Source organism: Condylura cristata, unplaced genomic scaffold, assembly GCF_000260355.1.
Source record: "Condylura cristata isolate star-nosed mole 26May11 unplaced genomic scaffold, ConCri1.0 scaffold00017, whole genome shotgun sequence".
Classification (NCBI taxonomy): domain Eukaryota; kingdom Metazoa; phylum Chordata; class Mammalia; order Eulipotyphla; family Talpidae; genus Condylura; species Condylura cristata.
The window spans coordinates 14,983,546-14,999,291 of NW_004567118.1; the positions used below are offsets into that span (position 1 = coordinate 14,983,546).

Sequence of the window (15,746 nt, forward strand, 5' to 3'; positions counted from 1 at the left end):
ATTTCTGATTGAAATGATATATTAAAATTTATTCACAATCTGTATGAACTCAATTTCTCCTAGATTCCAAGATTCATAAATGGTCAACAAAATAATACAGTTACAATTTTGTTTCTAAGGGAAATTCCCAAAATAGATCCCCCAGGAAGTTATTTTATGTACATTTTTAGAGAACTATTCTTTGCAGCAAAACAGTAAAATAGATTTTTTCAAAAACATTAAATAGAAATCTATAGCTATAGTTAAATAACATAACTACAGGGTGCTTTTCAAAATTTGGGAGAGAGAAATCCAAGTAACAGATGTTAATAAGGACTGGGAAAAAGTAGTGTTGTATGAACCATGTGTGTTTATTACCAGGTTCATTTGCTGATGCAAAATAAAATCTTTAACACTGCTGTCAACACACAATAAAGGATTCTGTCACGCATTTAACATAAGAAATCAAGAGGTGAAAAGGCTTAAAAAATGAATAGTAAGGGGATAATAAACTCAAAGGGAAAAAAATGCAGCAAAGACACATCAGAGAAGGAAACGTTTTCATATAGTCAAAGAGTTCATTCCCCAAATTTTGCAACATGCAAAATGATGTGCATGGAGAAGTTTTAGTTTATTATGAATATGTAAACTTCAAAAAACTATGTATGCCAATTAGATCTGATATGCATAATTAGCCCCAGAAATCCCTGTCAATCATATTTGACATTTTATAGGATAAAATCAAAGCAGTATCCTGAAACTTACACAATAGTTTTTCTTCAAGCCTTAATACATTTTAGACGACTATATTTCCTAACTGAAATATCAAAAAGTCAATTCTAACTATATTTTCATATGCATCATCCAGAAATACAGTACTTGCAACAAATACAGACTGAAAAACTCTGCAATTTTTCCCTATATAGCTAGCATCCGTAATTGGACTTTTTGTTTTCTAGGATATCTATTTATTCGTAATCTATAAATATTATTGGTACTCACACGGTTTTTTAAAAGCATTCAAGTTTCTGTTTGGCTAAATAATGTCTTGTCATGAAAGCGGAAAGGACACTTGAAGAAGAGCTATCATAGTTCTCCAGGTAACCTGTATTATCTGCTGGATCTACCTATTCAATAATGGTGATTTTGGAAAACTTGATCTATACTGGGATAATTATATTATCTCAGCAATAACAGTGTTTCCCTCATATCCTATCATACTGAGTTTGATATTTAAGCATAAACATTCATAATAATTAGACTTCAATATGAACTGCAAACTAACAGAGTGGTTTTCTTTATCCTTTTCAAATTTTGAATTCAAAAACTTTTATTAGTAGTATCAAAAAACATATTTTCTTTAGGTTACATTTATCAGGTATAGCTCTACCCTTCCTTTCACATTCAATTTTAAAATAAGTGCTGTGTTACATTATGAAATGCCCCTTTAAAATCTAACGTAAGTCATTTATCATAAATATTTTTATATTGATAGAGGATAAAAGTTTTTTTCTATGTTCTATATCATTACATTTGATGAAATGGAAGATTTATAACTTGCATCTATGACCTGATCTTAAGTCTTCATTTCTCTCAAATATAAATGGAAACGACAGAGTAACAGAAGGTCCTTATAGGCCATTTCTCCTCTAATGTTCGGTGATTATATAAGTTAATTCTTCATTATCACTAAGTCAGGTGGAAGTTTAACCCACAGCTGAGTTATTTTACTAACAATTTTAAAGAGATTTCAAAAAAAAAGAAAACCTATTCCCTGCTGTAGTGCAGCTATGAAGCTTGAATGTATAACAATATTTAAAAGTCTTTTTTGTAGTCCAGAAATATGCTTTGCTTTGGTGAGCAGGAAAATTAAATTTCACATCATAAACCAATAAACACATATACACATATATACATATTTAAAAGTCATGTTACATATATAAAAGGAATCCTCAGGGCAATAGCTAACCTTTATATGTTTGTTCAGATGGTTTCTATTCTTTTCCAGTTAAATTTCTAAATGCTGGTTATGAGTCACTAAATTTAATTTACAATTCACTAATGGATCAAGAATGGAAGTTTGAAAACATTCATTAAAAAATGAGCTATTCCACTCGCAAAACTCAGAAATGTTTCTGAGGCTGTTTTAATGAGTCAAAAACAATCAATGACATTAGTAGAGTTATACAAATACCTAGGAATTGATTACCTTATAAAAATAACACATTAAAAAAAAAGCATACCGCTTGTTGCAATGGAGATCATAGATTGGTGTCTTAAACTGAATGGACTTGACCATCTCCCCAGTACGAAGTGAATATAGATCCACACAACAGTAAGGTGGACTTGTGCTAAAAAAGAAAAAGGGAGAGAGCACTCATTTTCTAAAAGGTCAAAGAGCCAATAAACTATTTTATTATCAATGTAATTTTTAAAACCTTTATGAACATACTGCAGCAAATTGACTTCAGCTACAAAAAATATATATGCTAATGAATTATCAGGAATGCAAAATTGGAGGTGGACAAGGGAGAATGAAACTCCTTCACTTAATTAATACAATACAAAAGAAAGACTACATAATTATCTCAAAAATTACAGAAGAGGCTACTAAAATTAAAAAACTGTTAAGAAAAAGTTGATGAATCTGCTAAAAGATAACCATGAGAAACAAAATCGAGGATTTTTCCCTAAAATTGAGGATTAGACAAGAATATTTATTATCACTTCTATTTAAAATAAGGCAAGTAATTACAACAAAATAGTAGTAAATTATAAACCAAATAATATAAATCTTCAAGTGTAAATACATATACAAATATATCACACACTAAAAAAAAACACTTGAATCAATTTATATAAAGACTTAACAAGGTCAACAAATACAAGATCCATTCCACACAGACATAAGCAAATAAATGGAAAGATATGCCTACAATGGACAAATTTTCTAAACTGATACATTTCAACACAACAGAAAACTGCTGTGTGGAAGAAGAAAGAAATATAGTATGATATACATCATCATATTTTATCAAATCTAAGTACAATTTATTGCACATTGTATCATTATTAATGGTTTTTAACTAAGACACTAAAAGCTCTATAATTAAACTATTAGGTAGTATTAAATAATTTCTAATCTAAACTGTGTATTTGGATATGCAATTTACATGACAAGACATATTGTGATAGAATATGCCAACTGAAAACACTCTACCCAATATGGTTATTTGTATATAAAAGTAAACTTCAGATAACCCAAAAATTCATAGAATAGACAAGTAATATGGAAAGGGAACATAAACATAACAGAAATATATCTAAGCACAAGAGAACAGTAGGAAAACAAAAAGAGCAAAGAGAAATTACAAAAACACTCAAAAAATCAAACAATAAAATGAAAATGCATACACATATTTCATTAATTACTCTAAATGTTAATGGATTGAAATTACCAATACCCATTCAGATGTAAAGTGGATGAATGAATCAAAAATGATTCAATATTACAAAAAGAAAATTACATACCACTATCTCTGATAAATGCACATGCAAAAAGCCCTCAACAAAATACTAGTATTACAAATCTAACACACATTAAAAGAATGTAATGACCAATTGGATCCAAGGGATGCAATGGTAGACTAGTAGGCTCAAATAACTAATGTTATACACAATATCAACAAAAGGACAAAACTCATATGCTCTTTCCTACAGATGCAGAAAAACCATGTCAAGACTCAATAGACACTCATGATAAAAAAAAAAATAAATAGCACGGGGATAGAAGTAAATAAATCTACACATTACAAACCCACAGCTAATATCTAACCCAATAGTAAAAACTGAAATTTACCGGCCCTCCCTAGTGGCGCAGCAAGTACAGCACTAAGCTTAAGCCACTTCTGCATGAGTAGAACCCCGCCTGCCCTGGAGGTGACCCATTGGCGTGGCAGACCTCTCCTGATCCTCCCACTGCTCCCCTCAGCAGTGTACCTCTATCTGCCTGTTCTGCTCCCCACTCTGTCCCTGGTGAATCCATCCTCTGACCCTCCACATCTCTGGCCTGTACCCCAGTTCTGTATGAATGAATAAATAAATCTTAAAAAAAAAAAAAACTTAAATTTTCCTTTAGGAACAGGAAAAAGACAAGGATTCCCTATCTTGCCATTTCTATTAACTTAGTATTAGATGTTTTAGCCAGAGCGATTAGACATAAAGAAATAAAGTGAATCTAGATAGATTAAAAAGAATTAAAACTACCATACAGGTGGTATAATGCAGGAAAAGTCCTAAAGAAAAAAAAAAAACTTAAAAGAAAACTACTGGAAACAATAAATAAGTTCACTAAAATGGCAGACTACAAAATCCATGCACAAAAACCTTTTTCCCATTTTTATATGCAAATAATGAGGGTGAAGAAAAAGAAAGGAAAATCTCTTCCCTACTATGAAGAGATCATTATTCAACTCCATATCAAAATCTGATTCAAAACCTGAGTGTAAGACCAAACACCATAAAATATATATTATGAATGATATGTTTATGGGTACAAACATGCATTTGAAGAGATATAATCCATTCCACTGAATCACATACAATGTGTATGTAAGCCAATTATTATTGTTATAAAAATGTGCAAATAGGAAAAGGAATACTAATTAGGACACTTTATTCTTTTAAAAACATTAGTGTATCCACTTTAAGAAAACAGTTAAAGACAAGTTAAATCTAAAGAAAGTTTCTATAGATGGAATAAAATATTGAAATACAACAAATTGATAAAACAAACAAAAAAATTCAGTGAAGCTAAAACAAAGTTTTTGGAACCAAGTTAATAAAAATCATTTAAATATCTTAGTAGCTATAAAAGAAATTGAACTTATATTTTAAAGCCTATCATAAAGAAATAAAAATGGCTTGATTTCTAAATTCTATCAATCATTTAAACAAAAAAAAAAAAGAGTATCTATCCTACTCAGACTTATAAAATGTAGAAGGATCACTTCCCAACATGAGGCCATTAATACCTGATCCTAAAACCACAAAAACATTTCACCAATAAAAAAGTAAAGACGGCCCTCCCTGATGGCGCAGCGGGTTAAAGCACAGCATTGAGAATCTGAAGCCACTTCCGCATGAGTTCGATTCCCGCCTGCCTCCTGCCCCGGAGGAGACCACATGGCGAGCCAGACCTCTCCTGGCCCGCCCGCTGTTTCCCTCAGCAGTGTACTTCGTAGATCTGCCTGTTCTGCTCCCCACTCTGTCTCTGGTGAAAACCTTTCACGGCCCCTGAGCCTCTGGCCTGTACCCCAGTTCTGTATGCACAAATAAATAATAAATTAAATCTTTAAAAAAAAAAAGTAAAGACATGTCTCATGAATATACATCAAAAGTTTCTCAATAAAATATTAAGTTAAATCCACTAACAAAAAACTAGAAAAGGTTTATCCCAAAGTTACTGTGTTGTGAATATAAAACAACTTATTGAAGTTGATGGACATTCTCAAAAATCTACAAAATTAGCACATTGCATGAAAAATCAGGAAGGAATAGGACAAAATGGTTCTTACCAATCTTAATACATACTGGCAAGTTGATTTTAGTATTATGAAATTTCACAAAACTTGATTCAGGGATTCACCTTAAATGTATGAGATTTATTATCAATTTGTATTATTATTATTAGAAAGGCTTTCAAAAAGAAACAAACTCATGAGTATGAACAAGGATGTGGATGTGGGAAAAATGGAATCATGCACTGGTGATGGGGATAAAACTGCACTATGGAAAACAGTATGCAAGTTTCCCAAAAATTAAAAATATAATCATATGGGCTTCTATAGTGGCTCGGGGTTAAGTCTCAGTGCTACTGCAGTGAGAGCCCACTGTAGCTTCAGCCTGAGTTTGATCCCTGGCCAGGCAGGTGACCCACATGGCCCAGCAGACCCTTCCTGTGTTGTTCTGTTCTCCCCTCTGCAGTGTGTATTTCAGCACATCTGCCTGCTCTGCTCCCCACTCTGTCTATGGTGGATCCTCTCACCCACCCCTCCTCCAAACCTCTGGCCCCCCATTTCATCTACACATATTCTATATTCTATATATATTAAAGATTTATTTTGTGCATGAATATACACATGTATATATTATGTGTGTATATGTATAAACATGTATAAATGTGTATGTATACACATGTATATTTTTGTGTGCACATATATATGTATATGCGCACATGCGTGCGTTTGTGTGTATATATTCATTGTATGATACTGCAATTCTACTTTTGGAGATTTATTAGAAGGAAACAGACATCTGCAACATTATTTATAACAGCCCAGAAACAGATGCAGTAATTACAGATGATGAACTAAGAAAAAGTAACAAACATACAAGTATTATTCAGTCATAAAAATAAAAGGAAATGTTGACATTTGTGATGACATATCAAACTGAGGAAGATTTTTAAAAATGAGAGAATCAAACAGATTACAGAAACTTTATGATTAAGGATGTGAGGTCAGTAACAGGGGCGAAGGTGATCAAAATTCCAAACATCTATTCAATATTTAAATAAATGTGTAGATACATAAGTGCCAGGGGTTTAATGTGCAGAATGGGTGATTACTGATAACCAACATATGTTGCATATTTAAAAGTTGCTAAGAAAATAGTTCTCATCATGAGAAAAATCATTAAAATTGAATACCATAAGAAACGTAAACTAGACAATAAAGTGATTACTTAGCAACATACACATCCATGGGCTGATGTTGCACACCTGAAATTAATATAGTGCTGTCAGTTATAGCAACAAAAAAAGATAGTGTGATACTATCTAATATAGACAGATGAAGGGAACCGAATAGAAATCCATGACTAAAATCACAATTGGCAAATTGGCTTTCATCAAAAAGACCATATAATTAAATGATTAAAGGGCAGCCTTTTGAACAATTGTTATTAAAAGAACTATATGTTTTTATGGGGAAAATTATTAAGTGTCCCATAACCTTTATTATGTGTACAAACAAAATCAAAATATATTACAGATCTAAAATTATTGTTCAAAAGTACAGTTGCTGGAACAAGCTAGCATAAAAATAGTTTATTAAACAAGAAAAAGAACACCTGAATGTAGTAATAATTGAGAACACAGAAATCATCAAAATTAAAAATGTTTCATTTTTTAATAAAATGAAAAAGCAAAGCACCTGTTGTGTTTTCTTAAATGATATATCTGACAAAGAGTTTTATCAATATATGAGATTAAAAAAAAAGAATCTATCATTCAAAACCAAAATTACATGTACCACACTTTTTTAAATGGGGATGTAAAAAGGTATAGTCACTTTAAATTGTTAGCAGCTTTTTATAAACTAAACATACTATATATCACTCCTAGGTTATTTCCTATTTATAATAACAAAAAGCTAATGTATCAACTAAAGGTAAATGGATAGCAAAGACATTGTAGTATACTGACAGAATGCAGTATCTTTCAGCAACTTGAAAGAACTGCCCATACAACAACATAGAATACCAATACCAACATGCAGACATAAAAGTCTATATAATATATGAGTCCCTTGCAATGAAAAGTCAAAGCTATAATAATAGGAAGCACATCAGTGGTTTTTAGGGCTCAGGAAAAGAGCAAAAGAGAACAAAGTAGCATGAGAAAAATTCTGAGATAGTAGAAATTATTATGGTAGTTACTTATTCTGCTGTAAACAACTGGCAAAACCGAAAGTGAGGACACCCACTAAACTAAAACTTTATTCTGAAAACATACACAATGCAAAAATTCTTTTTTAATGTTCTAACTAATTAATCCATAGTTCTGCTCATGAGCAGTGTTAATAATGAATGAAATCTAACATTGTGCCAGACCAACTGGGGAGGAAAAACAGATTGCCACCTTCAATTAGCAACTTATTATAGCTACTGCACTACAGACTGAATTCAGCTTATTTCACTAGCATCTATCGTTTGACTACTGGGATTTTTCTGCAGAAACAGGAAACAAGTGCTATGAAGGCTCAGTTTAGAGTCTGTTGAACAAGAACTGGTAGAACTGAAAACCCTATGGAGATGGCAAAACTTTTATTCAATGCCTAACTGAAAAAAGTAATTCTCTTTAAAAATGAGCGTTCAGAAAATAGCACATAAAGGAGTCACACTTCCTGCCAACAACATAGTTGATACATGCCTGACATGTCCTTTTGTTCACAATTTTCTTTTTTTTAAGGCATTGACCATCTCCCTTAGACATAGCAAAACAATCTTAATTTTCCTCTTGGGTAGGCTGATGAGAATGCTTTTTATAACATAAGCAGCATGTATGTCGCCTAACAGAAAGGATTTGTGTTATACTGAAACATACAGACATAAAACAAACTTTTACTTTGTACTCAAGTAAGCACCAAAAAAGTGACAAAAGAATTTGTGTATTAGGGAGAGCTTATACATCTAAAACACAGCATTATAAAACAAAGTTTTATCAATAAAATAAATGAGAAAAAGAGAATGCTGTATATAGAGTGAGTCTTCATTAGATTCCTAGAGTTAAATGTACTTTTAATTTTTGCAGGATGGTGGTTAGCATTTAAACAAAATTTTTATTTCACTGCAGGAAAAACTACATAGTTCCACATAGAAAAACTGAGAGCCAAATTCAGAAAGTAACTGAATGTTCTACAAGCAAACACCAGAAACCCGAAGCAGAAATAAAACCTATAGTGTCGAATGCTTGATTTAAGTTCCAAGGCACCTCTGTTTTTCCAACACGTATATCAACATGCAGAGTAAAAAGTAACTTAGTACTTTCATGATGAATATAATAGAAATTAATATATATTCTCCTTAACTGAACTTTTCTTTATCTGATCAAATAGTGTTACAGTTATGAGGATGTATTAAAGATGTTTATATTAATACCGTGTTACCGACTGGACGTGTGACCTATAACCATAAATGAAATTACTAAACTTTTACTATGCAGGGGGATGTCCTCCCACAGACAAAAGTATAAAATTCAGTTTATCTCTTGCAATATGAAGGACTGACTACAATAACTTGGACAATAAAAGACACAAATGAAAATTTCTATTAAAAAGATATTCAGGCCCTCCCTTGTTGCGCAGCGGGTTAAAGCACAGCACAAAGAAGATTAAGCCACTTCTTTATGAGTTCGATCCCCCCCTGCCCGGGAGGTGACCCACATGGCCCGGCAGACCTTCTTGACCCGCCCGCATCTCCCCTCAGCAGTGTACTTCGTTGATCTGCCATTCTGCTCCCCAATCTGTTCCTGGTGAATCCTCTCACCCTCTGCAACTCTGCCCTGTACCCCAGTTCTGTACGAATAAATAAATGAATCTTTTTTTAAAAATCATAAAAAGATAAATAAAATTAAAAATTAAAAAATAAAGATATTCAGGCCCTCCCTGGTGGCGCAGCTGGTTAAAGCACAGCATTGAGAAGCTAAAGCCACTTCCGAATGAGTTCGATTCCAGCCTGCCCCGGAAGTGACCACAGGCGTGGCAGACCTCTCCTGACCTGCCCGCAACTCCCCTCAGCAGTGTACTTCGTAGATCTGTCTGTTCTGGTGAATCCTCTCACAGCCCCTGCACCTCTGGTCTGTACCCCAGTTCTGTATGCACAAATAAATAAATCTTTATAAAAAAAGATATTCAAATGAGGGTTTCTCTGGTGGCTTAGGGGTTAAATCGAAGTAATGTCATGCTAATCACAGCCTCAGCCAGGGAGCTAAGTCACATATTGCATGCTGCTCCCCTCAGCATGCAATATTTCAGTATTTCAGTAGAACTGCCAGTTCTACTACCCAGTGTCTCTGATGAATCCTCTCACCTGTTGAAAATCTGGCCTACCCTCCCAGTTCTTATATGTATAAATAAATAAATCATTTTTAAAAGATAATTCAAATGATCATTAACATATGCAGTCTTCAACATGATTAGTTATTTGGGAAATACAAATTATAACCAAAATAAGGTTCTGTTTCACACCATTAGTTTGGTCACAATAAACATCCAAAGAGTTAATGTTGTCAAGGAGGTAGTAAGAATAGAACACTGAACCATTTGTGTAAGAATATAGAACAGTCCCTTGAAAAACAAATACAGAATAACCATTGACTCAGCAATTCTATTCCAAGATGTACACCTATGAAAAGTGAAATTGTGCACAATCATTAATGTCAGCAATATTCACAGTGCTGGCAGAAAAAATATATGTATTCAATTTGAAAGCATAAAAAAAGTGAAGCATACAGACATTAAGTAATATATTTCAACCATAAAAAGAAATTAAATTCCAACTTCGTGACATTTTAGAAATGCCAGTATATGGAGATAATAATAAGATCAATGCTCCCAAGAGGTTAGGGATTGAGTAAGAAATAATACAGGATTTTTCAGACAGTTGAATACTCTGTAAGATACAATAATGATGGGGTACACATGACAACTCAGTCTGAAAAATGTCCTAACACTTTTTAAAAAGTCAGGTGGGGGGAGTGGGTGTGTATATATTCAACCATAAAGTCAGCTGACAAGTACAAACAATATAGAATCAAAAAACAGAACAGATTGGAGAAAATGATATTTTAATTTTTATGCTTAAAATATTATATTCAAGTCTCCAACACAGTGTGATGTGTGTCACTAGCAATAGGTCATTACCCTAAAAGCATGCCTGCAACACTGAATACCATCAAGAAGTGCTTTTGAAACAATAGAGTAGCTGAAGCAAACAAAATTTTCAAAATCAGGGTTGAATGAACAGTGACCAAAATTGAGAAAAACATGCTTGATCTATTTCATTATATCATAATTAAAAGTCATAAACTTAAAAGTCTATGTAACTTGTCATAGTAATGTTCCTAAAAAATATCTCTGATCATTTATTCAATAAAACTCACTGTCACAAAATAAAGTTCAAACTTTTCATTAAGTAAAAAACAACCCACTGGATTACTTATTTTTTTGATATTTAGTTTCATTTCCTTTTTCACAAACTTGTCCACTAGCTCACATACTGGTAATGACTGTTTTAACTCATGGTGGTCTTTCTTCCTGGCTCTATTCAATCCCTTCCTCTATACACTCTTCAGATGTACTACAATGACAACCTCCCAGCTTAAAATACTTGTTTCCTCCCCTTAAAATATTATGATACTTTCACCCATCAGGACAAGTAAAATATCCACCAGCCACAAAAGACTTAATATGAAATGTCCTACTCACTGTCCCATGGTAATTCAGTGTTAACAGGCCCAGATCACTACCACAGAGACCTACCCCTTAGACATCAAGAAGGTATCTGATACAATTTACAGATAGTCTTTTTTATATTTTTACAGTGAATGGTAGAGTTAAAGTGTAAGACTATAGACATATACATGTCATAAAATATTTTTTTAAATAAATTTAAAACCAATGAAAAACTAGCTATAGTGGGAGAACACAGTTTTATAGTTGATGTAGGTGTATCCCAAAATGCCATATCTAAAATGTTTAAATAGGGTTGTTTTTATTACTGGGCATTCAAATTAATCAGATGAAAATCTTTCATTGAGTATATCCTATGAAGACATATACAAGCACAAAAGTAAGCAAAATAAATTTTAAAAGTTGAGTAGTGGTGAATATATGAAGAAAAGCACAGAAGGGTAAAAGGATAAGAAGGATAAGTGCAGGGAGCGAAAGGATATCTATCTGATGGGGCCTCCCTGGTGGCATAGGGGTTAGTCTCAGCATTATGAAGCTCTCCACAGCCTGACAGCATGAGGTCAATCCCTGACCAGAGAGGTGACCCACACAGTGCAGCAGACTTCTCCTGTCTCTCCAACTGCTCCCCTCAGCAGTGTATTTCAGTCAGTCCACCTGTTCTGCTCCCCACTCTGTCTCAGGTGAATACTCTCACACTCAGTCCCAAACATCTAGCCTACACCCTAGCTCTTATAACTAAAATGAAACTTAAAAAAAAAAAAATATGCATCTGATTATAAGAGAGTAAGAACTGGAATACTGGAAATAACCTGAGAGAACTGGTTTCTCTTCATGGCTGATATAAATCAATAAACTCTGTTGTAATGGCCACAAGGTACTAATGGCCGTGGGACGATATAAGAAGCAGTGCATGGGACTATGGTGATGGCACATGGGTGACTTGGTGATCAGAAAATCACGGTGATCACAATTAAGATTGAAAAAAAATGTACAAAATTATGTAAAAATAAACTATTATATTATAAAGAAAAGAAGAAGAAGAGGAGAACATATCTTGCCAAAGAACAGAGAAGGAGCTTTTGTGACATCATCAAAATTGGTCTAGACACTAGGGGAAGGGGGATTATATAAGTCAATATAAATATACATGAATGTACACACAAACACTACATTTTCTTTAAATGTACACACATCCTAACAAAACTAACAGGATGCCAAAACCAAATCAAGGGTAGAATTAGAACCCCAGGCTATAGATATATGGGAATTTATTAAAATTCAAAGGTGGAGTTCAAAAATATAAAAAGAAAATGCAAGAAGCTGGATATCAGATTAGAGTAGGGATGAAACGGGGGAAAGTGAGAGGACATTATTTAAATTTTTTTTTTAAAGATTTATTTATTCATACAGAACTGCGGGACAGGCCAGAGATGCAGAGGGTGAGAGAATTCACCAGGGACAGAGTGGGGAGCAGAACAGGCAGATCGACGAAGTACACTGCTGAGGGGAACAGCGGGCGGGTTAGGAGAGGTCTGTCCACCATGTGGTCACCTCCGGGGCAGGTGGGGATCGAACTCATGCGGAAGTGGTTTCAGCTTCTTAGTGCAGTGCTTTAACCCGCTGTGCCACCAAGATTTTAAAAAAAGACAGAAATGTGAAGAAAGGGAAGTACATTGTACCACTTGTGGAGTCACATTACCAAACTTTACACACTACATGGAATACTACAAAATTATTTTATATTGATTTATATTTTTAGGGTATTTTGTATTGCTTTGTATTTACAACATAAACTAATCTGAGAGGTCTTCCCTTCTCAGGGTCTACTGTAGCACACTGAGACAATAGAAACTCTAAATAACAAAAATCGAACAACTACTGAGCACTGGGCATTTTATTCAAAAGTTATGTCAACTTTACTAGATTATATCAGGAATGTTTTTTTTTTTTTGATGAATTGACATTTTGCATTTAAAATTTCTGAAAAATGTCTATCATCACATTATTTAGCTGAGTAATCATCATAACTCCTGATCCATTTACTAAATGGTCTAAATGTGGCAAATACTATTAACACTCTGAGAGGGGGAAAAAGCAAGAATACAGTGAAGTCTAACCAAATGAACCACTAAAAGTAGCATGGGAAAGTCAAACAGGAATGAAGTAAAGGTTTTCATGGAACACTCAATAATCCCTTTTTTAAGTCAAAAATTAGATTGCCAACAACTAAAGAATAAGGAATGACTAAGTACCCTGTGTCTTTTGTGAAGGTGTAGTTTTTCAATGATGCTAATGCTGCTCCTGCTGCTGATGATGATGACAGTAGGCATGAAGAAATAAATAAATAAATGTTCATTCAATCACTCATTCATACAAGAATAGGGGAATAGGCAGAGGTGTGGGGAATTAGAGGATTCACCAGAGACAGGCTAGTGGTACACAACAGAAGCAGATCTACTGAAATACACTGCCAAGGGAAACAGCAGGTGAGACAGGAGAGGTCTGCTGCACACGCGGGTTAGCTTCCTAGCTGGGGATAGAATTCATGTCGTACTGGCTCAGGTAGCTTAATAGTTCTGAGCCTTTAACTCCTGCACCACCACGGAGGCCCAGTAAATTTGAAATTTAAACACTGCCTTAGAAAAGAGTCTTCTGAAAAGATGCACAATGGAAAACAAGAATACAATACACATAGCTACTAAACTCAAATTTATAAATCTCTATCAAGTACACCTAGAATTTTTGTTTCTGGGTCACCTCTCAATACTTTTAAGAATTTCTTTATTTACATGTATTTTATTCCAGGACAGTGTTTTCAAAATAGGAGTTTTTGAAAAAGAATACAATGAACATCACATTAAAGTAATGTGAAATATGTCTTTCATGATATGAAAATACGATTTCTAAACATTAATACCATTTCCTTTCACCGACTTTTATTATTTTTATTCAAGATATTTAACAGACTGAACCAAAATTAGGAAAAGCGGAACAAAGTATTTCAGAAAGTGACATTTTCCAAGAATGTGCATGTATAAGTGAAACACAAAATAGCAAAGACATTTTAAATCTACCACAAATTGCAAGAAGCATGGAAACACTTATTTTTAAATGGGAAAAAGCTGTACGACCTTCAACATGTGTTACTGAATCTAATCCTTTAAATATAAGAGGAAAAATTTTGATAGTATTACATTATTTGTATTCTTATTCTGCTCCTAAAGAACAAAAGCCAGTGGGTCACATTTTTTATTAAGTAATTAAAAAGAAAAGGAAAAGAAATGGAAACTTAGCCATATTAAAGGCTAAATTTGTGATTAGTCTAGTTAATAACATTTTTCTTCTGCAAAGTTCTGAATAAACACTGGGTAATTAAACCTTCCAATACTCCCACAAGTTGAGGGAGTGGTATTAAGGACACTTTTATATGGGAGGTAACCAGGCGGGAAGGAGTAAGTAACACCTCCACATAAACAGAAGGCAATATTGGAGTTTGGGGATAGAATCAAATGTTCTTCAGTAAGGATTTATCCTCATACAGTACATGAAAGGCAGTCAAACACATATGCAATATATTTTTTTAAAGTAAGTTTCTATAGTTTGCAATTGAGTTAGAAATATTCTGCCTTCAATTAGATTTCAAATTACCTTGATTTTTTTAAAGGATGAAAACTAAAGTGATAATACAAAGAAATACGTTAAATAAAAGAACTATGAAAAATAAATGCAATGGAAATGCAAATTACAGAAGTAATGCTGTAGGGGAAAAGTGCAGTTTAACCGACATGTAATTATATACGGAATAGTTATAATTAACATACGTACATATTTTCCATGATACCTATACAATCTTTGTACACAGTGAACTGTAACTACAGCAATTTAATTTAGGAAAATTTGGAAAGATTTTTGTTACTGTTAGAGACCAGCAAACGAAGTTCGGAGACCTGCAAACTACATCCTCAATCCAGCTCCACTGCTAATGTTACTGCAACAGGAATGGGCCCAGTTGTTTCTGTATTTTGAATGGCTGAGTAAGACATTTACTAGTGAGACTGTATCCTCTACTAGACTTTGATCTGGAAGAAAAACTACTCACCACTGATCTATAGTTCTGTTGCTTTGGGGGAGTGTGGGGATGAGTATGAATTCCTAAAATACTGAAAGTCTTCAAAGCTATTCCTACAGATCCGCCCCCCTGACATTTGACATGACTGTCCTTTCTTTCCTTGGCAGCTATGTACATGGCCTACTTTGCTCAAACTCTCATTTTATTCTGTATTCTTTATTGCCAGAGTTGCAATTTCCTCACCAACTCTTGAGATGACTCTAAGGACTTTTTCCTGTCTATTTTCTTCCCATAGGTTATATCTCTCCCATTAGTTCATCATGTCTCCCTTGAGTTCTTACAATCCTGATCTATGCTCAACCTTCAGAGACAAAAGTAGCTAAAGTTATAAAAAATAACTGTGAAATATGTGTTGACAATTTTCAAACGCTCCATAACCACATCAT

The 15,746-nt window shown here is 33.6% G+C and overlaps 1 protein-coding gene across 6 annotated transcripts in view; it reads right to left on the reverse strand.

Annotated features, from left to right (window-relative positions):
- BCAS3 (breast carcinoma amplified sequence 3) overlaps positions 1–15,746 on the reverse strand; it is a 453,152-nt gene that overhangs the window by 361,661 nt on the left and 75,745 nt on the right. For all 6 annotated transcript variants that reach the window (XM_004684452.1, XM_004684450.1, XM_004684451.1 and 3 more), the window contains exon 8: positions 2,223–2,330. In XM_004684452.1, coding sequence (XP_004684509.1) covers positions 2,223–2,330 — 108 coding nt within the window. The remainder of the gene's footprint in view (positions 1–2,222; positions 2,331–15,746) is intronic.